The following is a 25,329-nucleotide window of genomic DNA, read 5'->3' on the forward strand; positions in this document are numbered from 1 at the left end:
ATGGACAGGCAGAGAGTCAGGCAGTATAGGAGGTGCTCGGTGCCCTGTACATTTCTAATAAGGATTGGTATGGACAGGCAGAGAGTCAGGCAGTATAGGAGGTGCTCGGTGCCCTGTACATGGCTGATAAAGATCAGTATGGGAAGGCAGAGAGTCAGGCAGTATAGGAGGTGCTCGGTGCCCTGTACATGGCTGATAAGGATCGGTATGGGAAGGCAGAGAGTCAGGCAGTATAGGAGGTGCCCTGTGCCCCGTGCATGGCTAATAAGGATTGGTATGGACAGGCAGAGAGTCAGGCAGTATAGGAGGTGCTCGGTGCCCTGTACATGGCTGATAAGGATCGGTATGGACAGGCAGAGAGTCAGGCAGTATAGGAGGTGCTCGGTGCCCTGTACATTTCTAATAAGGATTGGTATGGACAGGCAGAGAGTCAGGCAGTATAGGAAGTGCTCGGTGCTCTGTACATGGCTGATAAGGATCTGTATGGGAAGGCAGAGAGTCAGGCAGTATAGGAGGTGCCCTGTGCCCCGTGCATGGCTAATAAGGATTGGTATGGACAGGCAGAGAGTCAGGCAGTATAGGAGGTGCTCGGTGCCCTGTACATTTCTAATAAGGATTGGTATAGACAGGCAGAGAGTCAGGCAGTATAGGAAGTGCTCGGTGCCCTGTACATGGCTGATAAGGATCGGTATGGGAAGGTAGAGAGTCAGGCAGTATAAGAGGTGCTCTGTGCCCTGTACATGGCTGATAAAGATCGGTATGGGAAGGCAGAGAGTCAGGCAGTATAGGAGGTGCTCTGTGCCCTGTATATGGCTAAAGATCGGTATGGGAAGGCAGAGAGTCAGGCAGTATAGGAGGTGCTCTGTGCCCCGTACATGGCTGATAAGGATCAGTATGGGAAGGTAGAGAGTCAGGCAGTATAGGAGGTGCTCGGTGCCCTGTACATGGCTGATAAGGATCGGTATGGGAAGGTAGAGAGTCAGTCAGTATAGGAGGTTCTCGTGCCTTGTACATGGCTGATAAGGATCTGTATGGGAAGGCAGAGAGTCAGGCAGTATAGGAGGTGCTCTGTGCCCTGAACATGGCTGATAAGGATTGGTATGGACAGGCAGAGAGTCAGGCAGTATAGGAGGTGCCATGTGCCCCGTACATGGCTGATAAGGATCTGTATGGGAAGGCAGAGAGTCAGGCAGTATAGGAGGTGCCCTGTGCCCCGTGCATGGCTAATAAGGATTGGTATGGGAAGGTAGAGAGTCAGGCAGTATAGGAGGTGCTCGGTGCCCCGTACATGGCTGATAAAGATCGGTATGGGAAGGCAGAGAGTCAGGCAGTATAGGAGGTGCTCGGTGCCCTGTACATGGCTGATAAGGATCGGTATGGACAGGCAGAGATTCAGGCAGTATAGGAGGTGCTCGGTGCCCTGTACATGGCTGATAAAGATCGGTATGGGAAGGCAGAGATTCAGGCAGTATAGGAGGTGCTCGGTGCCCTGTACATGGCTGATAAAGATCGGTATGGGAAGGCAGAGAGTCAGGCAGTATAGGAGGTGCTCGGTGCCCCGTACATGGCTGATAAGGATCAGTATGGGAAGACAGAGATTCAGGCAGTATAGGAGGTGCTCGGTGCCCTGTACATGGCTAATAAGGATCGGTATGGGAAGACAGAGATTCAGGCAGTATAGGAGGTGCTCGGTGCCCTGTACATGGCTGATAAGGATCGGTATGGGAAGGCAGAGAGTCAGGCAGTATAGGAGGTGCTCGGTGCCCTGTACATGGCTGATAAAGATCAGTATGGGAAGGCAGAGAGTCAGGCAGTATAAGAGGTGCTCAGTGCCCTGTACATGGCTGATAAGGATCGGTATGGGAAGACAGAGATTCAGGCAGTATAGGAGGTGCTCAGTGCCCTGTACATGGCTAATAAGGATCGGTATGGGAAGACAGAGATTCAGGCAGTATAGGAGGTGCTCGGTGCCCTGTACATGGCTGATAAGGATCGGTATGGGAAGGCAGAGAGTCAGGCAGTATAGGAGGTGCTCGGTGCCCCGTACATGGCTGATAAAGATCAGTATGGGAAGGCAGAGAGTCAGGCAGTATAAGAGGTGCTCAGTGTCCTGTACATGGCTGATAAGGATCGGTATGGGAAGGCAGAGAGTCAGGCAGTATAGGAGGTGCTCGGTGCCCCGTACATGGCTGATAAGGATCGGTATGGGAAGGCAGAGAGTCAGGCAGTATAGGAGGTGCTCGGTGCCCTGTACATGGCTGATAAGGATCGGTATGGACAGGCAGAGAGTCAGGCAGTATAAGAGGCGCTCGGTGCCCCGTACATGGCTGATAAGGATCGGTATGGACAGGCAGAGATTCAGGCAGTATAGGAGGTGCTCGGTGCCCCGTACATGGCTGATAAGGATCAGTATGGGAAGACAGAGATTCAGGCAGTATAGGAGGTGCTCGGTGCCCTGTACATGGCTAATAAGGATCGGTATGGGAAGACAGAGATTCAGGCAGTATAGGAGGTGCTCGGTGCCCTGTACATGGCTGATAAGGATCGGTATGGGAAGGCAGAGAGTCAGGCAGTATAGGAGGTGCTCGGTGCCCTGTACATGGCTGATAAAGATCAGTATGGGAAGGCAGAGAGTCAGGCAGTATAAGAGGTGCTCAGTGCCCTGTACATGGCTGATAAGGATCGGTATGGGAAGACAGAGATTCAGGCAGTATAGGAGGTGCTCGGTGCCCCGTACATGGCTAATAAGGATCGGTATGGGAAGACAGAGATTCAGGCAGTATAGGAGGTGCTCGGTGCCCTGTACATGACTGATAAAGATCAGTATGGGAAGGCAGAGAGTCAGGCAGTATAAGAGGTGCTCAGTGCCCTGTACATGGCTGATAAGGATCGGTATGGGAAGGCAGAGAGTCAGGCAGTATAGGAGGTGCTTGGTGCCCTGTACATGGCTGATAAGGATCGGTATGGGAAGGCAGAGAGTCAGGCAGTATAGGAGGTGCTCGGTGCCCCGTACATGGCTGATAAGGATCGGTATGGATAGGCAGAGAGTCAGGCAGTATAGGAGGTGCTCGGTGCCCTGTACATGGCTGATAAGGATCGGTATGGGAAGGCAGAGAGTCAGGCAGTATAGGAGGTGCTCGGTGCCCCGTACATGGCTGATAAGGATCGGTATGGGAAGGCAGAGAGTCAGGCAGTATAGGAGGTGCTCGGTGCCCTGTACATGGCTGATAAGGATCGGTATGGATAGGCAGAGAGTCAGGCAGTATAAGAGGCGCTCGGTGCCCCGTACATGGCTGATAAGGATCGGTATGGACAGGCAGAGATTCAGGCAGTATAGGAGGTGCTCGGTGCCCCGTACATGGCTGATAAGGATCAGTATGGGAAGACAGAGATTCAGGCAGTATAGGAGGTGCTCGGTGCCCTGTACATGGCTAATAAGGATCGGTATGGGAAGACAGAGATTCAGGCAGTATAGGAGGTGCTCGGTGCCCTGTACATGGCTGATAAGGATCGGTATGGGAAGGCAGAGAGTCAGGCAGTATAGGAGGTGCTCGGTGCCCTGTACATGGCTGATAAAGATCAGTATGGGAAGGCAGAGAGTCAGGCAGTATAAGAGGTGCTCAGTGCCCTGTACATGGCTGATAAGGATCCGTATGGGAAGACAGAGATTCAGGCAGTATAGGAGGTGCTCGGTGCCCCGTACATGGCTAATAAGGATCGGTATGGGAAGACAGAGATTCAGGCAGTATAGGAGGTGCTCGGTGCCCTGTACATGGCTGATAAGGATCGGTATGGGAAGGCAGAGAGTCAGGCAGTATAAGAGGTGCTCGGTGCCCTGTACATGACTGATAAAGATCAGTATGGGAAGGCAGAGAGTCAGGCAGTATAAGAGGTGCTCAGTGCCCTGTACATGGCTGATAAGGATCGGTATGGGAAGGCAGAGAGTCAGGCAGTATAGGAGGTGCTCGGTGCCCCGTACATGGCTGATAAGGATCGGTATGGATAGGCAGAGAGTCAGGCAGTATAGGAGGTGCTCGGTGCCCTGTACATGGCTGATAAGGATCGGTATGGATAGGCAGAGAGTTAAGCAGTATAAGAGGTGCTCGGTGCCCCGTACATGGCTGATAAGGATCGGTATGGACAGGCAGAGAGTCAGGCAGTATAGGAGGTGCTCGGTGCCCTGTACATGGCTGATAAAGATCAGTATGGGAAGGCAGAGATTCAGGCAGTATAGGAGGTGCTCGGTGCCCTGTACATAGCTGATAAGGATTGGTATTGACAAGCAGAGAGAGAGTCACGCAGTGTAGGAGGTGCTCTGCGCCCTGTACATGGCTGATAAGGATCGGCATGGGAAAGCAGAGAGTCAGGCAGTATAGGAGGTGCTCGGTGCCCTGTACATGGCAGAAAACATGCTGTGTGCACAGGCAGGAAGCCAGCAGGAGGGTGCAGGGCCCTGTCGTAGTGTCCTATAGTATATAAAGCGTCATTGTTCATGCAGTACATACGTTCTTGTTGGGGTCCTCCTGAATTTTTTGCCTTAGTTTCTTTTTTGGCCTTCTTCAAGACTTTCACCGTTTTTACTATTTTAACTTTTTTCGCCACCTTTGCTGGAAAAATGCAGAAGAGTATAGAGGGTCATTCTCTGCTAACAGATATCGGGGAAAAAATAGTCATACACGAGCAGCACAAAAATAGTCATACACGAGCAGCACAACATACTGTATGTACCCCCACCACACGCTCAGTGTCATCTCAACATTAGACATTCACCAAAAACATTTTATTCCGAGACTCCCCATTTCTGAGCTTGAAATTATGCCAACCAGAAAGCGGTAATTTTAGGCACACCACCAGCTCATTCAGAAAATGAATTCATGTAGCCCGTATGTATTGTTCTATTCTTCAGTGTAGATAGAGATTTAAACATAAACAATCTTCTTTAGAAAAGCGGGTAGACAATACATCTTTTGTCAGGTTTTTTGTTGCAGCCTGAGTCCTGCCCCACTCCCCTAATGTGTTACAATAATGTCACTGGAACAGGAAGTGAGAGAAATCTTCACAGTGGAGTCACAGACTGTAATAAAATGGGACATCTGTTTTAGATTAGAGTAGGGAAGAGTTCATTTATTCCAACAACAATCTTCCCATTATATTATGTGTGTATTGCAATTTAAAGTGCTTCTAAATTTTGTAATAAAAAAAAAATAAATAACAAACAAGTCATACTTACCTGCTCTGTGTAATGATTTTGCACAGAGCAGTTCCAATCCTCCTCTTCTTTTTGGGTCCCCCACCAGCAGTCCTGGCCCCTAAGCCCCCCCCCCTCACCATGTGCCCCCAGTAGCAATTCGGCACTCAATCAGGCTCGCTCCATTGTCCATTCACACACATAGAGAGCGCAGACTGGCCCCGCCCCCTGCTGTCTCCTTTATTGGTTCACTGGCTGTGATTGACAGCAGCAGGAGCCAATGACTCCTGCTGCTGTGTGAGCCAATGATGAGAGAGTGAGACCTGGGAGAACTGGTGTTCTTATGCACATCACTGGATCAAGACGGGGCTCAGGTAAGTATACGGGAGGGGGGGGGAGCTGCACACAAACGTTTTTTTTACCTTCATGCATAGAATGACCGTGATATTATGGCGGACACATCGGACAATTTTGACACCTTTTTGGGACCATTGGTATTTATACAGCGATCGCTGCTATAAAAATGCACTGATTACTGTCAAAATGTCACTGGCAGGCAAGGGGTTAACACTAGGGGGCGACCAAGGCATTAAATGTGTTCCCTCAGTGTGTTCTAACTGAAGGGGGGAGGAGACTGTCTAGGGGAGATGACAGATCGCTGTTCACACTTTGTATGAACACACGATCAGTCTCTTCTCCCCTCGGAGAACCGGGATCTGTGTGTTCAAACACGCAGATCCTGCTTCTCGGTGTCATCACACCCGCCGAGCACTCGCTTCGGCTCCAGGGGTGAGCAGCCCCTGGTGCCCACAGGGCGAAGCGACGTAACATAACGTCGTTTAACCCAGCCGTGCCATTCTGCTGCAGTTAACTGCGGCGGCTGGTCGGCGAGTGGTTAAGGGTAAAATCAGGGGCGGACTGACAACTCATGGGGCCCCCCCGGGCAAAAGGAGATTACGGGGCCCCCCAGGCAATCAGAGATTATGAGGCCACACAGTATACACACACACAGTATACAATCACACAGTATACACATACATGTACACACAGTATACACAGACATGTTTCTATTGGCTGAGAAGGTACTGGAGAGGTGGGGCATCTATAATCTCGGGATTTTTAGACTAAAAGGATGTCGGTAAGGGACATTTCAGAGACAGATGTAACAAAAACCACAGATTTTTACATACTGTCCCTGGTTTTACTGAGGCTGGCAACCCAGATGGGGCCCCCCTAGAAGCCTGGGGCCCTCGGGCAGTGCCCGAGTGGCCAAACGGTCAGTCCGCCCCTGGGGTAAAATCCTCCCTCGTGTAGACATCCAGATGCCCTGAGACTGCTGCTGGGCACTGCCATCTTGATCTCTGGTGATGTGTCAATGTTCCCAGCAGACTCTCAAGTGTCTCTATAGTTTTCCCCATTCACTCCTCCTATATAAAACATTAGGTAGAAAGGCGAAGGAAGAGATAGAGGAGCTGGGTCAGCATAGGCAGTAATCAGACAGTCACAGAAAAGGGGAGAGGGCTATGCTGAGTGCAAAGCGGAAGCATTCTGTGCTAGGGAATTGACTCTTCTTGGAGTAGTCATATTTTCTAGCATGTTCAGAGGCACAATGTAAGTGAATAAAAAAAAATTATTTATGCAAAAAAATAAAAAATAAAATAAAAATCACTGCAAGCTAACATTGAAAATACCTCTTTGTGTTTTAAGTCAGTGACAGGGTCTCTTTAAATGAGTTACTTGCTGTTGCTGTTTGTAGTGTCTCTTATAAATGTATTCTTTTTATGTATTCTTTTTATTAAGAGAATTTTTTATTTTATTTTTCTTTAATACAAAAAAAAGCCTATTGGGTGTACCCCGACTCAATAAATTTTCCCATTTCATTTAAATTTCCCTTTATTAACACAATTTTCCTATTACAACCTATAAAAACAAACAACACCAAATTAAAAAATAAATAAATAAATAAATAAAAGAAAATAAAAGATTAAAAAAAAAATACATATTATTCCCAAGCATATTATCGCATCATAGCAACATTTCATTATTAGCTCATTTTTTACTTCCGATTTCTTTATTTTTCACTTTACCTTCACCATACGCCTACAGCTGTGCTCATAAGTTTGCACACCCTCTCGGAATTTATGATTTCTAGTATTAGGATAAAGGAATTCACTAGGAAAAATATTTGAGGACACAGGCATCTAGGGGAATCGGGTGGATAGGTGTATATTGCTGTCTCAGTATTCACCCCTAAATAAATTAAAGCGGTTGTATACCCGCTGATTTTTTATTTATTTTTTGCTGACCTGCAAAGGAAAAGGCATAATGAGCTAGCATGCACAGCATACTAGCTCATTATGAAATACTTACCTTAGAACGAGGCCCCCGACATCTGTCCCGGTCCACGCCGAGGGAGCTGACATGTTCCCTCGGCATGTCTTCCGGGTATCGCGGCTCCGGCGCTGTGGGTAATCACAATTAAAATTTCACTTTTGTGGGAAGGGAAATGGAGGAAATGGGAAGGAGACATTTTTAGATAAAAATCTTATTTTCATTTTATTTTTTTTCATTTGGGTACTTTCTGTTGCCATTATGATATAAAAAGAGTAAACAGAAATTGATTGATAATAAATGTCTTCAGCCAAACACTAACCATGAGTGAAAGAAAAGTTTTTGTGTTACCATCCATGATCTCTGAAAAAAAGGCCAAGAAATCATACATTTTGCCCGGGTATGTAAACTTATGACCACAACTGTATATATTTCATCAATTTATATTCTTACCCCTTCCTTCCTACCCCCCCCCCCCCCCCCCTACAGAACATATATCTCCCCTAGATGTTTAAAGCGGAGGTCCACCCTAAAGTGGAACTTCCGCTCATCGGAAACCCTCCCCCCCTCCGGTGCCACAATCGGCACCTTTCAGGGGGGAGGGGGGTGCAGTTACCTGGATAATCCAGGTAACTGCACCCACTTCCGGGATAGCTCTCTGCGGAAAGGGGCGTAACTTACGCCCCTTTCCGCAAGTGCCCGCCCCTTCCCGCAAGTGCCCCGCTGCCTGCTGGGAAACACACAGATCCCAGAGGCAGCGGGGAGCGTCCTTATTGCGCAGCGCGATTCGCGCATGCGCAGTAGGGAACCGGGAAATGAAGCCGAAAGGCTCCATTTCCTGATTCCCATACCCAAGATGGCGGCGGCAGGACCCGACAGACGACCTAGAGATCGGCTTCGGGTGCCGACATCGCGGGCGCGCTGGACAGGTAAGTGTCACTATTTTAAAAGTCAGCAGCTGCAGTATTTGTAGCTGCTGGCTTTTAAAAAAAACAAAAAACGCGGAGTCCCGGTGGACTCCCGCTTTAAGGCCTATTTGGGTATAATTATCATTCCTAAATCCCCCTGTATCTTAAAGTGGTTGTAAACCCTTACAAACCACTTTGACCTACAGGTAAGCCTAGAATAAGGCTTACCTGTAGATCCAAGAAATATCTCCTAAACCTACACGGTAGACAGCGGCGTGCAGGCACACTGGGTAAGCCGCAGATCGTGGCGGTATGCCGCGAGTGTCGGCTCCCGTGTGCATACGCGGGAGTGATGTTATCGCTGCCCTGGCAAATCACAGCGCCAGAACAGCGAGACCCACGGAGACCCACCGAGAAGATGGAGGCTCTGAACTACAGGGGGCAGCGGTGACTTCGCTGGCTCCTGTGTCAGGTAAGTGACACATAATGGGCTACTATGCGATGCAATGCGATGCGATGCGATGCATAGTAGTCCATTATGCTTTACCTTTGCAGGGAATCAAAGAGGAAGTAAACTCATCAGGGTTTACTTCCTCTCTAAGGATAATCCATCCACACTTAGACCCCTTTCTCACTGGGGCAGTTTTCAGGCTCTTTAGCCCTTGAAAATAGCCTCTGCCAAGTGCCAAGCGCCTGAAAACCGCCTCCCATTGTGTCACTTTCCACACTCGGGCGGTGCGCTTGCGGGATGTTCCGAAAAGTCTGGCAAGGAGCATCTTCAGGGTGGGTTGGGAGCGTTGTAATTAAACTGCCCATTGGAATAAATGGGCAACACTTCAGAAGCTCTGCAACACGGGAGTTTTTAACCCCTTTCTATAGGGTTAAAAGCGCCCCGCTAGCGGCAAAAAAGCACCCTTTAAACAGCGGTTAGGGTTAAGGGGTTAGGGTTAAGGTTAGTGGTTAGGGTTATAGTTAGGGTTTCCCCTTGAAGAACAAGGTTAGGACTCAGGGATTGGAATAGGGACCTCATCCAAAGGTCAAAGGTCAGCAGGCGGGTTGGGGTTAGGGTTACGGTTTAGGGGTTGGGGTTAGGGTTTAGAGTTGGGGTTAGGGTTGGGGTTTCGGGTTATGGAATAGGGGTTGGGGTTTAGGGTTACGGTTTAGGGGTTGGGGTTGGGGTTAGGGTTTAGGGGTTGGGGTTAGGGTTACGGTTTAGGGTTTAGGGTTACGGTTTAGGGGTTGGGGTTGGGCTTGGGGTTATGGTTTAGGGGTTGGGGTTGGGGCTAGGGTTAGAATGAATGAATTACTTGTATAGTGCTAAATATGTGAACTAAATTGCCTCAGGGCGCTTTTGCTGCCTATGTCCGTCTGGGTTTTCAGAAGAGATGGGTCTTGAGCTTCTTCCTGAAGGCTAGATAGTTTTCCTCCGAGCGGATGTCCGCGGGTAGAGCGTTCCACAGCCGTGGTCCTTGGACTGCGAACCTTCGTTTTCCTTTTAATTTATAACGGCTCTTGGGGATGTGGAGGAGGTTCTGGTTAGTTGATCGGAAAGGGTGACCTGGGGTGTAGTATTTTATTTTGTGGCAGAGGTATTGCGGGGCTTTTCCTTGTACACACTTGTGAGTGAGGCAGGGGGTCTTGAATGTGACTCGATCCTTCACGTCTAGCCGAAGGAGGGTCCTCAGGGACGGGGTGATTGATTCCCAGGGTTTTTTTTTCCAGTTACCAGTTTGGCTGCTGTGTTCTGGACGGTTTGTAGACGTGAAATTTGGTATTTTGGAAGTCCTAGGTAGAGGGAATTTGCGTAGTCGGGTCGGGAATTGATGATTGTTCCAACTACTGCTGCTGCATCTCCTTCCGGGATGAAGGGGATGAGTCTACGCAGGTTAGGGTTTAGGGTTACGGTTTAGGGGTTGAGATTAGGGGTTGGGGTTAGGGTTATGGTTTAGGGGTTGGGGTTAGGGTATGGGTTGGGGTTAGGGTGGGGTTGAGGTTTAGGGTTACGGTTTAGGGGTTGAGATTAGGGGTTGGAGTTAGGGTTACGGTTTAGGGGTTGGGGTTAGGGTAGGGGTTGGGGTTCAGGGTTACGGTTTAGGGGTTGAGGTTAGGGGTTGGGGTTGGGGTTAGGGTTATGGTTTAGGGGTTGGGGTTTAGGGTTACGGTTAGGGTATGGATTTGGGTTAGGGTTGGGGTTTAAGGTTACGGTTTAGGGGTTGAGATTAGGGGTTGGGGTTGGGGTTAGGGTTACGGTTTAGGGGTTGGGGTTAGGGTAGGGGTTATGGTTAGGGTTCGGGTTGGGGTTTAGGGTTACGGTTTAGGGGTTGGGGTTATGGTTTAGGGGTTGAGATTAGGGGTTGGGGTTAGGGTAGGGGTTGGGGTTTAGGGTTACGGTTTAGGGGTTGAGATTAGGGGTTGGGGTTTAGGGTTACGGTTAGGGTATGGGTTGGGGTTAGGGCTGGGGTTTAGGGGTTGAGATTAGGGGTTGGGGTTATGGTTTAGGGGTTGGGGTTAGGGTAGGGGTTGGGGTTAGGGTTACGGTTTAGGGGTTGGGGTTATGGTTTAGGGGTTGAGATTAGGGGTTGGGGTTTAGGGTTACGGTTTAAGGGTTGGGGTTGGGGTTTAGGGTTACGGTTTAGGGGTTGAGATTAGGGGTTGGGATTAGGGTTACGGGTTGGGGTTAGGGTAGGGGTTTGGGTTAGGGTTCGGGTTCAGGTTGGGGTTTAGGGTTACGGTTTAGGGGTTGGGGTTAGGGTTACAGTTTAGGGTTGGGGTTAGGGTTCAGGGTTACGGTTTAGGGTTTGAGGTTAGGGGTTGGGGTTAGGGTTACGGTTTAGGGGTTGAGATTAGGGGTTGGGGTTTAGGGTTACGGTTAGGTTATGGGTTGGGGTTAGGGTTTAGGGTTACGGTTTAGGGGTTGAGATTAGGGGTTGGGGTTACGGTTTAGGGGTTGGGGTTAGGGTAGGGGTTGGGGTTAGGGTTGGGGTTGGGGTTTAGGGTTACGGTTTAGGGGTTGAGGTTACGGTTTAGGGATTGAGATTAGGGGTTGGGGTTTAGGGTTACGGTTAGGGTATGGGTTGGGGTTAGGGTTGAGGTTTAGGGTTACGGTTTAGGGGTTGAGATTAGGGGTTGGGGTTACGGGTTAGGGGTTGGGGTTAAGGGTTACGGTTTAGGGGTTGGGGTTTAGGGTTACGGTTTAGGGGTTGAGGATAGGGTTGGGGTTGGGGTTGAGGGTTTAGGGTTGGGGTTAGGGGCCCCAGTGTGAAAGGGGTCTTATAGTACAGTCAGGTATTATGGAGAAAGGCGCCAAGCCAGGTGCTACTATCCATGGTTCCCAATTTATCTAGCAAACCCCTACTCTGATATACCTCTCTTTCTTTTAATAAGGCATCATTAACGTGTAACCTCCGTTCCTCATATGTGGGTGCACCAGAAGACCCCCACTTTAGATCTATCATTTTTCGGGCTATAAATAACAACCTATTAATAGATATTTTTACTTCCTTATGTCTCTTATGGGTTTACTGACCAGCAGCCGGGGTTATCTTCTGCACCATGCATGCAGCCTATAATAATACAAACCTTATAGTAAAAAATAAGGGGTCTGCACTACTCCATGTGGATGGTTCTGTTCCTCATGTATTCAGTAACCTGATTCTCCACTCACAAGGCAATGGATCTGTTCCAGAGCTGCTTCCAAATGTAAGAAAATCCTCATCTAATCAGCGCAATGCGTGCCGAGCTTCTATACACAGAGTGTGAGCGATAGTAATTACACCCCACTCCCATCATATACAAACACACTACAGTTCCCAATTATACAGGGGGAATGCACAGGCTGTCACTGCTGGCCTCTCCACCTGAAAATGCCAGTTATCTGGCTGCCTCATTCATTCCCTGACTTTGAGGTTTTTTATATAGAAATATAGAAGTGATGGCAGAAAAAGACAAGGCGGTCCAAGGTGGGCACCCCCTGCTTTATTTTTTTTACATTTTTGACTTTGGGTATAGATCTGTGTTTATATCCCACAGAGCTGGTTCAGTGGCCAAAACCCAACATGGTGGATGATCATATTCAACCATAGAGGAGCCCCGCTGACCTGGCCCCACTTCAATCCATGTATGGCCAGATTTAGGGCTAACGGTTTAAATGGGAACGACAGTTATCAACAGTTAACAAGTTATTGTTATTTATTTATTGTACTTGTCGGGTTTCTTTAACTGACATCCTATGCAGATCGAAGCTCCTCCCATTACCTGCATATGAATGAGACTAAGTAACATTGGTATCTCTTATTTTTATATTAAAACTGTTCTGAGAGGAGACTATAAACAATGTTACTCTCCTCTTCTCTTGTAAACATTGACCAGACGGAGAGATATAAACAATGTTACTCTCCTCTTCTCTTGTAAACATTGATCAGACAGGCGATAGAGAGATACAAAGTAACATTGTTTATATCTCTCCATCTCCTATCTGAACAAGGTTTAACCACTTGGGCTCCGGAAGATTTTACCCCCTTAATTTTTTTATAAACAATGTTACTTTGTATGTCTTCGTCTGTATTTCTTCCTCTCCTGTCTGATCAATGTTTATAAACAATGTTACTTTGTATCTCTCCATCTCCCGTCTGATCAATGTTTATAAACAATGTTACTTTGTATCTCTCCATCTCCTTTCTGATCAATTTTTACAAAGTAACATTGTTTATAAGCATTGATCAGACGGGGGATAGAGGAATACAAAGTGATCGGCTTCTAATGTTAGATTGTTCAATTAAGCTTTGACAATAAAACCTGGAAGCTGATTGGTTTCTATACAGATCTGCATCAGATTTTGCACTCTCTAGCTTTAGTAAATCGTCCCAAAGGTTACTTTGTATCTCTCCATCTCCTATCTAATTTACATTTATAAACACTGTTACTTTGTGTCTCTTCATCTCCTATCTAATTCAGATTTATAAACAATGTTACTTTGTATCTCTCTATCTCCTTTCTGATCAATGTTTATAAACACTGTTACTTTGTATCTCTCCATTTCCTATCTAATTCACATTTATAAACAATGTTACTTTGTATCTCCCCATCTCCTATCTGATCAATGTTTATAAACAATGTTACTTTGTATCTCTCCATCTCCCCTCTGATCAATGTTTATAAGCAATGTTACTTTGTAATTCCCCATCTCCCATCTGATCAATGTTAATAAACAATGTTACTTTGTATCTCTCCATCTAACGTCTGATCAATGTTTATAAACAATGTTACTTTGTATCTCTCCATCTCCCCTCTGATCAATGTTTATAAACAATGTTAGTTTGTAATTCCCCATCTCCCATCTGATCAATGTTAATAAACAATATTACTTTGTATCTCTCCATCTTCCGTCTGATCAATGTTTATAAACAATGTTACTTTGTATCTCTCCATCTCCCGTCTGATCAATGTTTATAAACAATGTTACTTTGTATCTCTCCATCTTCCGTCTGATCAATGTTTATAAACAGTGTTACTTTGAATCTCTCCATCTCCTTTTTGACCAATGTTTATAAACAAGGGGGGGGGGGGGATTTACTAAAACTGGAGCACTCAGAATCTAGTGCAGCTGTCCATGGTAGCCAATCAGCTTCTAACTTTAGCTTGTTCAATTAAGCTTTGACAACAAAACCTGGAAGCTGATTGGTTTCTATGCAGATCTGCATCCGATTTGGCACTCTCTAGCTTTATTAAATCTTCACAAATGTTATTTTGTATCTCCTCTTCTCCCTTCTGATCAATGTTTATAAACAATGTTACTTTGTATCTCTCCATCTCCCATCTGATCAATGTTTATAAACACTGTTACTTTGTATCCCTCCATCTCCCTTCTGATCAATGTTTATAAACAATGTTACTTTGTATCTCTCCATCTCCTGTCTGATCAATGTTTATAAACAATGTTATTTTGTTTATAAGCATTGATCAGACGGGGGATAGAGGAATACAATGTTACTTTGTAAACATTGATCAGACAGGAGATGGAGAGATACAACGTAACATTGTTTATAAACATTGATCAGACAGGAGATGGAGAGATACAACGTAACATTGTTTATAAACCTATCCCACCGACTTTCAGCTGCCGTATATGTTCATCATATTTAAATGGTGAAGTGTATTCTTGGCGCACACATGCATGCACACACGCATGCGCACAAACTCACACACACGCACACACGAACGCACACACACGCACGCACGTACACACAAACGCACGCACAAGCGCACACACACACACACACAGTATTGGGACGCCCGCCTTTGCACGCACATGAACTTTAATGATATCCCAGTCTTAGTCCGTAGGATTCAATATTGAGTTGGCCCCGCCCTTTGCGGCTATAACAGCTTCAACTCTCCTGGGAAGGCCGTCCACAAGGTTTAGGAGGGTGTCTATGGGAATGTTTGACCATTCTTCCAGAAGCGCATTTGTGAGGTCAGGCACTGATTGTTGGATGAAATGGCCTGGCTCGCAGTCTCCACTCTAAATCATCCCAAAGGTGTACTATCGGGTTGAGGTCAGGACTCTGTGCAGGCCAGTTAAGTTCCTCCACCCCAAACTCTCTCATCCATGTCTTTATGGACCTTGCTTTGTGCTCTGGTGCGCAGTCATGTTGGAACAGGAAGGGGCCGTCCCCAAACTGTTCCCACAAAGTCGGGAGCGTGAAATTGTCCAAAATGTCTTGGTATGCTGACGCCTTAAGAGTTCCCTTCACTGGAACTAAGGGGCCAAGCCCAACCCCTGAAAAACAACCCCCCACACCATAATCCCCCCTCCCCCACACCATAATCCCCCCTCCCCCACACCATAATTCCCCCTCCACCAAATGGTTTGGACCAGTGCACAAAGCAAGGTCCATAAAGACATGGATGAGCGAGTTTGGGGTGGAGGAACTTGACTGGCCTGCACAGAGTCCTGTGCAGGACTCTGTGCAGGCCAATAGAACACCTATGGAATGAATTAGAGCAGAGACTTTAAGCCAGGCATTCTTGTCCAACATCAGCGCAGAGATCGAACACATAGAACGGGCTGTGTGTGGATTCTTCTCTCCCTTCTTGTTGAATTCCAGAAGTGACATCACAACGCTACTTCCTTTTTGTTCGGCTGCCAATGGCACCGATTTAAAAAAAATTACAGTATTCAGAAAAGCAGATTTTGAATACTTTTAAGTGCAAAGAAAAGATTTGGGGTCTTTTAGACCCCTCGATCCCTCCATAAAGAGGACCTGTCACCACCTATTACTGTCACAATGAATGTTTACCTTCCTTGTGACAGCAATAAAAAATGATCAGAGTTTTTGTTTGTTTTTTTTGTTTTTTTAGGGACAATGTTAAAAAAAAAATAAAAAAAATAAGAGCTTGCCATTTTATTCTCTAGAGAGCAATGGCTCTCAACCTTTCTGGTGCCGTGACCCCTTGATAACATTTTTCAAGTTGTGGGGACCCCCTAGCAGTACAATTATTTTCGTAGACTGGGTTGTCAGCACCCAAGACAGGAAAAGGGAGTAGGGATGAGTGGCAGTGCTGGCGGGGAGTTGGGATGAGTGGCAGTGCTGGCGGGGAGTGGGGATGAGTGGCAGTGCTGGCGGGGAGTGGGGATGAGTGGCAGTGCTGGCGAGGTGTGGGGATGAGTGGCAGTGCTGGTGGGAGTGGGGATGAGGGGCAGTGCTGGCGGGGAGTGGGGATGAGTGGCAGTGCTGGCGGGGAGTTGGGATGAGTGGCAGAGCTGGCGGGGAGTTGGGATGAGTGGCAGTGCTGGCGGGGAGTTGGGATGAGGGGCAGGGCTGGCGGGGAGTTGGGATGAGGGGCAGTGCTGGCGGGGAGTTGGGATGAGGGGCAGGGCTGGCGGGGAGTTGGGATGAGGGGCAGTGCTGGCGGGGAGTTGGGATGAGTGGCAGAGCTGGCGGGGAGTTGGGATGAGTGGCAGTGCTGGCGGGGAGTGGGGATGAGTGGCAGTGCTGGCGGGGAGTTGGGATGAGTGGCAGTGCTGGCGGGGAGTTGGGATGAGGGGCAGTGCTGGCGGGGAGTTGGGATGAGTGGCAGAGCTGGCGGGGAGTGGGGATGAGGGGCAGTGCTGGCGGGGAGTCGGGATGAGTGGCAGTGATGGCGGGGAGTGGGGATGAGTGGCAGTGCTGGTGGGGAGTTGGGATGAGTGGCAATGACGGCGGGGAGTTGGGATGAGTGGCAGTGCTGGCGGTGAGTTGGGATAAGTGGCAGTGCTGGCGGGGAGTTGGGATTAGTGGCAGTGTTGGCGGGGAGTTGGGATTAGTGGCAGTGCTGGCGGGGAGTTGGGATTAGTGGCAGTGTTGGCGGGGAGTTGGGATGAGTGGCAGTGATGGCGGGGAGTGGGGATGAGTGGCAGTGCTGGCGGGGAGTGGGGATGAGTGGCAGTGATGGCGGGAAGTGGGGATGAGTGGCAGGGCTGGCGGGGAGTTGGGATGAGTGGCAGTGCTGGCGGGGAGTTGGGATGAGTGGCAGTGCTGGCGGGGAGTTGGAATGAGTGGCAGTGCTGGCGGGAAGTGGGGATGAGTGGCAGTGATGGCGGGGAGTGGGGATGAGTGGCAGTGCTGGCGGGGAGTGGGGATGAGTGGCAGTGATGGCGGGAAGTGGGGATGAGTGGCAGTGCTGGCGGGGAGTTGGGATGAGTGGCAGTGCTGGCGGGGAGTTGGGATGAGTGGCAGTGATGGCGGGGAGTGGGGATGAGTGGCAGTGCTGGCGGGGAGTGGGGATGAGTGGCAGTGATGGCGGGAAGTGGGGATGAGTGGCAGTGCTGGCGGGGAGTTGGGATGAGTGGCAGTGCTGGCGGGGAGTTGGGATGAGTGGCAGTGCTGGCGGGGAGTTGGAATGAGTGGCAGTGCTGGCGGGAAGTGGGGATGAGTGGCAGTGATGGCGGGAAGTGGGGATGAGTGGCAGTGCTGGTGGGGAGTTGGGATGAGTGGCAGTGCTGGTGGGGAGTTGGGATGAGTGGCAGTGCTGGTGGGGAGTTGGGATGAGTGGCAGTGCTGGCGGGGAGTGGGGATGAGTGGCAGTGATGGCGGGAAGTGGGGATGAGTGGCAGTGCTGGTGGGGAGTTGGGATGAGTGGCAGTGCTGGCGGGGAGTTGGGATGAGTGGCAGTGCTGGTGGGGAGTTGGGATGAGTGGCAGTGCTGGCGAGGAGTCGGGATGAGTGACAGTGCTGGTGGGGAGTTGGGATGAGTGGCAGTGCTTGTGGGGAGTGGGGATGAGTGGCAGTGCTGGCGGGCTATGGGGATGAGTGGCAGTGATGGCGGGGAGTTGGGATGAGTGGCAGTGCTTGTGGGGAGTGGGGATGAGTGGCAGTGCTGGCGGGGAGTCGAGATGAGTGGCCAAAGGTGCTCTTGATCGAGGTCATCTGATGCTCTGAGAACTATAGTGAGGACTTTTATTGGCAACTCTAATCACAGGTAGTGTGACTCACTGTGTCTCCGACTTTGTGGTGTCTCGCAGCAGTGACACCTATGCCGAAATCAGGAGATGGGGTCTCCTCCAGCCCCTCCCACTTCACATTCCTCACCAGTCAGCTGACCTCTAGTCTCTGCCCCCCACCCATGCCATGAACTGAATGGGCGGCTGTGCAGAGGCTGTTGGGCAGTCGCGAAAAGTCTGGGAGAGCTTTGCCGGCTTTAGGAACAGCCCAGGATTCGGTGACCCCTGGCAAATCGTCATTGGACCCCCCAGGTTGAGAACAACTGCTCTAGGGTCTCTTCTGAAAAAAAAAAAATAGGCTCAGGCATGAAAGGGTTAGTAACCACCTTCGTAGGTGTTCGGTTTAAAGGGATGAGGTGGCAACCCTAACATGAAGGTGTTAAATGACCAGAATGGACAAGTGGGATCCTAACCTTAGGTCACCTCATGAGTGGCCCCCAAACAGCGCCCTCTGAAGTTCTCAGGAAGGCTGCACAACGTGGAATCATCCAACAAGAAGTCGCAGTCCCAGGCAAGAGCCCCAAGAAAAGCCCGCTCTTCAGTTAGGAGAGGAGCTCATAAAACGTCTTGAATGTCAGGTAGAAGCGCAGGCGTCTTCTTAATAACATGTGGTCTGATCCCCGTATTGGGGGCAGCAAGAGGGTAAACTGGCGCCATTTGCCGATCTCAGCAGAATCCCCCCCCCCCCCCCCCAGGGGAGAACTCTCATCTGTCTCCTCCGTAGTCTTCTATAAACAGGATATCAGGAGAAGAGAATGTAGAGCCCGCTCTCCAACATAAACACATGTGCGATCGTTCGATGGGGGTCACGTGACTTCTATGGACAAAGACGCTGTATTCTTAAAATAGAAAGAAAGATCTGCATCTTAAGGTCCTGCATTCTAGCATTGGAGAATAGGTGGCAATAGCTGCTGGCATCCTAGCAACTGAGGGAACTAGATGGCAATAGTTGCCTACATCTTAGCAACAGAAGACAATCACCTGCATCCTAGGTGGAAATAACCGCCTGTATCCCAGTAACAGAGGATGCTAGGTGGCAATAGCCTCCTTCATCTTAGCAACTGAGAGCATTAGATGACAGTAGCTGTCTGCGTCTTAGCAACAGAAGACCCTAGGTGGTAATAACCACCTACATCCTAGTAATGGAGGATGCTAGTTGGCAATAGCCACCCACATCTTGGCAACTGAGGACGTTAGATGACAATAGCTGCCTGCATCTTAGCGACTAAAGTGCCACTAACTGCCTGCATCCTAGTAATGGAGGATGCTAGGCAGCCATAGGTGCCGGCATCTTAGCAACAGAAGACCCTAGGTGGCAATCACCTGCATCCTAGTAATGGAGGGTGCTAGGCAGCCATAGCCACCTGCATCTTAGCAACAGAAGTCCCTAGGTGGCAATCACCTGCATCCTAGTAATGGAGGGTGCTAGGCAGCCATAGCCACCTGCATCTTAGCAACAGAAGACCCTAGGTGTTAATCACCTGCATCCTAGTAATGGAGGGTGCTAGGCAGCCATAGCCACCTGCATCTTAGCAACAGAAGACCCTAGGTGTTAATCACCTGCATCCTAGTAATGGAGGGTGCTAGGCAGCCATAGCCACCTGCATCTTAGCAACAGAAGACCCTAGGTGGCAATCACCTGCATCCTAGTAATGGAGGGTGCTAGGCAGCCATAGCCACCTGCATCTTAGCAACAGAAGACCCTAGGAGGTAATCACCTGCATCCTAGTAATGGAGGATGCTAGGTGGCAATAGCCACCCACATCTCAGGAACTGAGTGCATTAGATGACAATAGCTGTCTGCATCTTAGCAACAGAAGACCCTAGGTGGTAATAACTACCTGCATCCTAGTAATGGAGGGTGCTAGGCAGCCATAGCCACCTGCAACTTAGCAACTGAAGAAGTTAGGCTCTTTAGTTGCTAAGAAGCAGGCAGCTACTGTCGTCTAACATCCTCAGTTGCCAAGATGTGGGTGGCTATTGCCACCTAGCACTCTCCATTACTAGGGTGTAGGTAGTTATTACCACCTAGGGTCTTCTGTTGCTAAGATGCAGACAGCTACTGTCATCTAATGCACTCAGTTGCTGAGATGTGGGTGGCTATTGCCACCTATCATTCTCCATTACTGGGATGCAGGTGGTGATTGCCACCTGGAGTCTTCTGTTGCTAAGATACAGGCAGCTATGGCTTCCTAGCACCATTACTAGGATGCAGGCAGTTATTGGCACTTAGGGTCTTTAGTTGCTAAGAAGCAAGGAGCTATTGTCATCTAAGTGCCAATAACTGCCTGCATCCTAGCAATGGAGGATGCTAGGTAGCCATAGCTGCCTGCATCTTGGCAACAGAAGACCCCAGGTGTCAATCACCTGCATCCTAGGTGGCAATAACCGCCTGCATCCTAATAATGGAGGATTCTAGGTGGCAATAGCTGCTGGCATCCTAGCAACTGAGGGCATTAGATGGCAATAGTTGCCTACATCTTAGCAACAGAAGACTCTAGGTGGAAATAACCGCCTGTATCCCAGTAACAGAGGATGCTAGCTGGCAATAGCCTCCTTCATCTTAGCAACTGAGGGCATTAGATGACAGTAGCTGTCTGCATCTTAGCAACAGAAGACCCTAGGTGGTAATAACCACCTACATCCTAGTAATGGAGGGTGCTAGTTGGCAATAGCCACCCACATCTTGACAACTGAGGATGTTAGATGACAATAGCTGCCTGCATCTTAACGACTAAAGTGCCACTAACTGCCTGCATCCTAGTAATGGAGGATACTAGGCAGCCATAGCTGCCTGCATCTTAGCTACAGAAGACCCCAGGTGGCAATAACCACCTGCATCCCAGAAATGGAGAATGATAGGTGGCAATAGCCTCCTGCATCCTAGCAACTGAGGGCATTGGGTGACAACAGCTGCCTACATCTTAGCAACAGAAGACCCTAGGTGGTAATAACCACCTACATCTTGGTAATGGAGGATGCCAGCTGGCAACAGCCACCCACAACTTGGCAATGTTAGATGACAATAGCTGCCTGCATCTTAGCAACTAAAGTGCCAATAACTGCCTGCATCCTAGTAATGGAGGATGCTAGGCAGCCATAACTGCCTGCTTCTTAGCAACAGAAGACCCTAGGTGGCAATAATCACCTGCACCTTAGCAACGGAAGAACCTAGGTACCAACAGCCACCTGCATCCTATAATCTAGTAATGGAAGTTATTAGGTGGCAATAGCTGCCTGCATCCTAGCAACTGAGGATGTTACATGGCAATAGCTGTCTGCATCTTAGCAACGGAAGAACCTAGGTACCAACAGCCACCTGCATCCTATAATGTAGTAATGGAAGTTATTAGGTGGCAATAGCTGCCTGCACCCTAGCAACTGAGGATGTTACATGGCAATAGCTGTCTGCATCTTAGCAACGGAAGAACCTAGGTACCAACAGCCACCTGCATCCTATAATGTAGTAATGGAAGTTATTAGGTGACAATAGCTGCCTGCATCCTAGCAACTGCAGATGTTAGATGGCAATACCTGTCTGCATCTTAGCAATGGAAGACCCTAGGTGGCAATAACCGCCTGCATCCTGGTAATGGAGAAGTCTCTCCCTCCCCCCCCCCCAGCCTTCCCCCAATCTCCTTGTGACATCCCCCTCCCATACCACAGTGCCCAGGGCAGCCTCTCCTCCTGGCTTAGCCCTGAGCTGCAATAAAATGTCCCTACACCAACCATTCTACACTAATGGGAAAAGAAGGAAAGGCTGCACACCAACGGAAACGATCCGACGAGATTTATTTGATCCCACATGGCAGCCGCCAAGACGCGGGACCCAGGAGGTGACACGTTTCACACTGTCAGTAGTGCTTCTTCATACCATTCTACACCAATAACAAGCACACGTTAGGGCTGTGTAATTATTTTGAGTAAAAAAAAAAAACACAACTAAGTATCCTATTTCCTAAACGATATCCAGCTGTCACATGACCCGGCTCTCTCCCAGCCTCTCTGCAGGGAAACATAAGCAGGAGGAGCTTCTAGTCCTCTGCTGCTGGTCACATGTTGAAAAAACAAACAAACAAAAAAAAAACAGCCTTTGGAATACAGAGTAAAAATAAATAATTAATATCAATAAAATGTTTTACATTTTCATACAAATATATATTTGAAATCAAATCTTTATTGTTTTTTTTGGCAAAAACATGGTGTGGGCGGATTTCTGCTGTCTCCAGCCTATGTCTTAGAGCAAGAGGAAGGTGAAGCCTCCATCAATCTATTATGTATGTATTATCCCACCCCCCCCCATGTTGGTTAGTGGGCATGGAGGAGGAGGGAGGGAGCGGGCTGTCATTTACCACTGTGTATACGCCCCACATGTGTGACTCTATAGTCATATGGGCTGCTCAGATGTGATAGGGAGGGAGGGAGCGGGTCCCGTGAACTCGTCGTTCGCCAGGTGACCGGCGATTACGGTGTGGAGAGGTAGAACGGGGAGACGCAAACAAGGCATTTCCCCGTTCCGATGTAAATAAGTTCTTATATTCTGAGACAAGGAACATTAGAACGCTCATCGAGGGGGGGGGGGGGGGGGTTAATGGAGCATGGCACATACCTTCACATTGAATTATACTGAAATGCGTTGCAGAGGAGGAGAGGAGAGAAGAGGAGAGGAGTGGAAAGGAGAGGAGAGGAGAGAAGAGGAGAGGAGAGGAGAGGTGCCGTTCTAGGCATACATAAAATAACATGTGATACTATAGAGGAGAGGAGAAGAGAGGAAAGGAGAAGAGAGGAAAGCAGAGGAGAGGAAAGTGACCCATGTGATACTATAGGGAACATTAGAACGTTCATCGGGGTGAGTTTAATGAAGCATGGCACATATTTTCACATTAAATTATAGTGAAATGCGTTGCAGAGGAGGAGAGGAGAGGAGAGGAAAGGAGAGGAGAGGAGTGGAGAGTGGTGGAGAGGAGAGGAGAGGGGAGGGGAGGAGAGGGAAGGGGAGGAAAGGAGAGGGGAGGGGAGTAAAGGAGAGAAGAGGAGAGGAATGGAGAGGGGTGGAGAGGAGAGGAGAGAAAAAGAGAGAAGAGAACAGGAGAGGAGAGAGGTGGAGAGGAGAGGGGAGGGGAGGAAAGAAGAGGAGGAGAGAGAAGAGGAGAGGAGAGAGAAGGAGAGGAGCGGAGAGGGGTGGAGAGGAGAGAAAATGAAAGGAGAGGAAAGGAGAGAAGAGCGGAGAGGGGCGGAGAGGAGAGCGGCGGAGAGGAGAGGGGCGGAGGGGAGAGGAAGGGAGAGGAGAGGAGCAGAGAGGGGTGGAGAGGAGCGGAGAGGAGAGGAGGAGAGAGGAAAGGAGAGGAGAGGGGTGGAGGGGAGAGGAAATGAAAGGAGAGGGTCAGAGAGGAGAGGAAAGGAGAGGAAAGGAGCGGAGAGGGGCGGAGGGGAGAGGAAAGGAGAGGAGAGGGGCAGAGGGGAAAGGGGAGGGGAGGAAAGGAGAGGAGAGAAGAGGAGAGGAGAGAAGAGGAGAGAAGAAGAGAGAAGAGGAGCTGAGAGGGGCAGAGAGGAGAGGAGAGCGGCGGAGAGGAGAGGGGCGGAGGGGAGAGGAAGGGAGAGGAGAGGAGTGGAACGGAGAGGAGAGGAGTGGAGCGGAGAGGAGAGGAGAGGAGAGGGGCGGAGGGGAGAGGAGAGGGGCGGAGGGGAGAGGAAAGGAGAGGAGGGCAGAGGGGAGGGGAGGAAAGGAGAGGAGAGAAGAGGAGAGGAGAAGAGAGAAGAGGAGCGGAGAGGAGAGGAAATGAGAGAAGAGGAGAGGAGTGGAGAGGGGTGGAGGGGAGAGGAGAGGAGAGGGGCGGAGGGGAGAGGGTGGAGAGGAGAGTGGTGGAGAGGAGAGGGGCGGAGGGGAGAGGGGAGGGGAGGAAAGGAGAGGAGAAGAGGAGAGAAGAGGAGAGAAGAGGAGAGGTGGAGAGAGAAGATTAGAGGAGAAGAGGAGAGGAGAGAAGAGGAGAGGAGAGAAGAAGAGAGGAGTAATAAAGAATAAAGAAACGCTCCAGGGGGCGCTCTTTCTGCAGGTAGCTTCCCTGAGAGTCCTGTTCCTGCAATGAGTCTCTATGAACGTTCTGCTCCTGCATGCATTCTCTACAAACATTCTGTTCCTGCATACAGACTCTATGAAAGATCTGTTCCCACATACAAACGCTACGAACGTTCTGTTCCTGCCTACATTCTCTAGGAACGTTCTGTTCCTGCATTAAGTCTTCCAGGAGATGCTCTTTCTGTGTGGTCTAGCCGACAGTCCTGTTTTTTTGCATACAGACACTATGATGTTCCTGCACAGTTTTCTGCAGATCTTGTGTGCAATCCCCTTCTACACTCTCTTCTACAGGAGACCACTGTTCCTGCACATAGTCCACCTGCTGACATCCTCACCAACCTCCTCTAAAAGTGCTCCTCTGAGACTCTGCTTCAGTAAAATGTCTGAGGGCTCTATAAGTGCACACAGTCCTTCTATAGACACTGTTCCTGCACACAGTCCTTCTATAGACCCTGTTACTGCACACAGTCCTTCTATAGACCATGTTCCTGCACACAGTCCTTCCATAGACCCTGTTCCTGCATATAGTCCTTCTATAGACCCTGTTCCTGCACATAGTCCTTCTATAGACCCTGTTCCTGCATACAGTCCTTCTATGGACACTGTTCTTGCACACAGTCCTTCTATAGTCCCTGTTCCTGCACACATTTCTTGTATAGTCCTTGTTCCTGCACACAGTCCTTCTATAGACCTGGTCATGCAAACATTACCCCTATAGACCCTGTTCCTGAACATAGTCTGCCTATAGACCCTGTTCCTGCATGCATTCTCTCTGTAGACCCTGTTCCTACACACATTCTTCCTATAGACCCTGTTCCTGCACACAATCCCTCTATATGCCCTGTTCTTGCACACATTCTCCTTATAGACCATGTTCCTGCATGCATTTCCCTATAGGCCATGTTCTTGAATGCATTCTCCCTATAGACATTGTTCCTGCACACATTCTCTCTATAGACCCTGTTCCTGCACACATTCCCTCTATAGACCATGTTCCTGCACACAGCCCTTCTATAGACTCTGTTCATGCACACATTCCCTATATATGCCTTGTTCCTGCACACATTACCTATATATGCCTTGTTCCTGCACACATTCCCACTATAGAAGCTGTTCCTGCACACAGTCCTTATATAGACCCTGTTCCTGCATGTCCTGTACACATTCTCCATATAGACCCTGTCCCTGCATACATTCTCTCTATAGACCCTGTTTCTGCACACGTTCCCTCTATAGACTCTGTTCCTGCACACATTTTCCCTATAGACCCTGTTCCTGCACACATTCTCTCTATAGACGCTGTTCCTGCACACATTCTCTATATATGCCTTGTTCCTGCACACAT

At 49.1% G+C, this 25,329-nt stretch overlaps 1 protein-coding gene across 2 annotated transcripts in view; it reads right to left on the reverse strand.

Annotated features, from left to right (window-relative positions):
* The window catches only part of LOC143975800 (inactive carboxypeptidase-like protein X2), a 162,703-nt gene that overhangs the window by 132,961 nt on the left and 4,413 nt on the right, over positions 1-25,329 (reverse strand). Inside the window, exon 2 of one of the 2 annotated variants that reach the window (XM_077478339.1) lies at positions 4,506-4,607. The exons of the other annotated variant lie outside the window; for it this stretch is intronic. Within the exon in view, the coding sequence (XP_077334465.1) occupies positions 4,506-4,607 (102 nt within the window). The remainder of the gene's footprint in view (positions 1-4,505; positions 4,608-25,329) is intronic. 2 annotated transcript variants of the gene reach the window in all.

This window comes from Lithobates pipiens, unplaced genomic scaffold, assembly GCF_037356315.1.
Source record: "Lithobates pipiens isolate NorthernLeopardFrog02 unplaced genomic scaffold, aLitPip1_a1.2 Scaffold_13, whole genome shotgun sequence".
Classification (NCBI taxonomy): domain Eukaryota; kingdom Metazoa; phylum Chordata; class Amphibia; order Anura; family Ranidae; genus Lithobates; species Lithobates pipiens.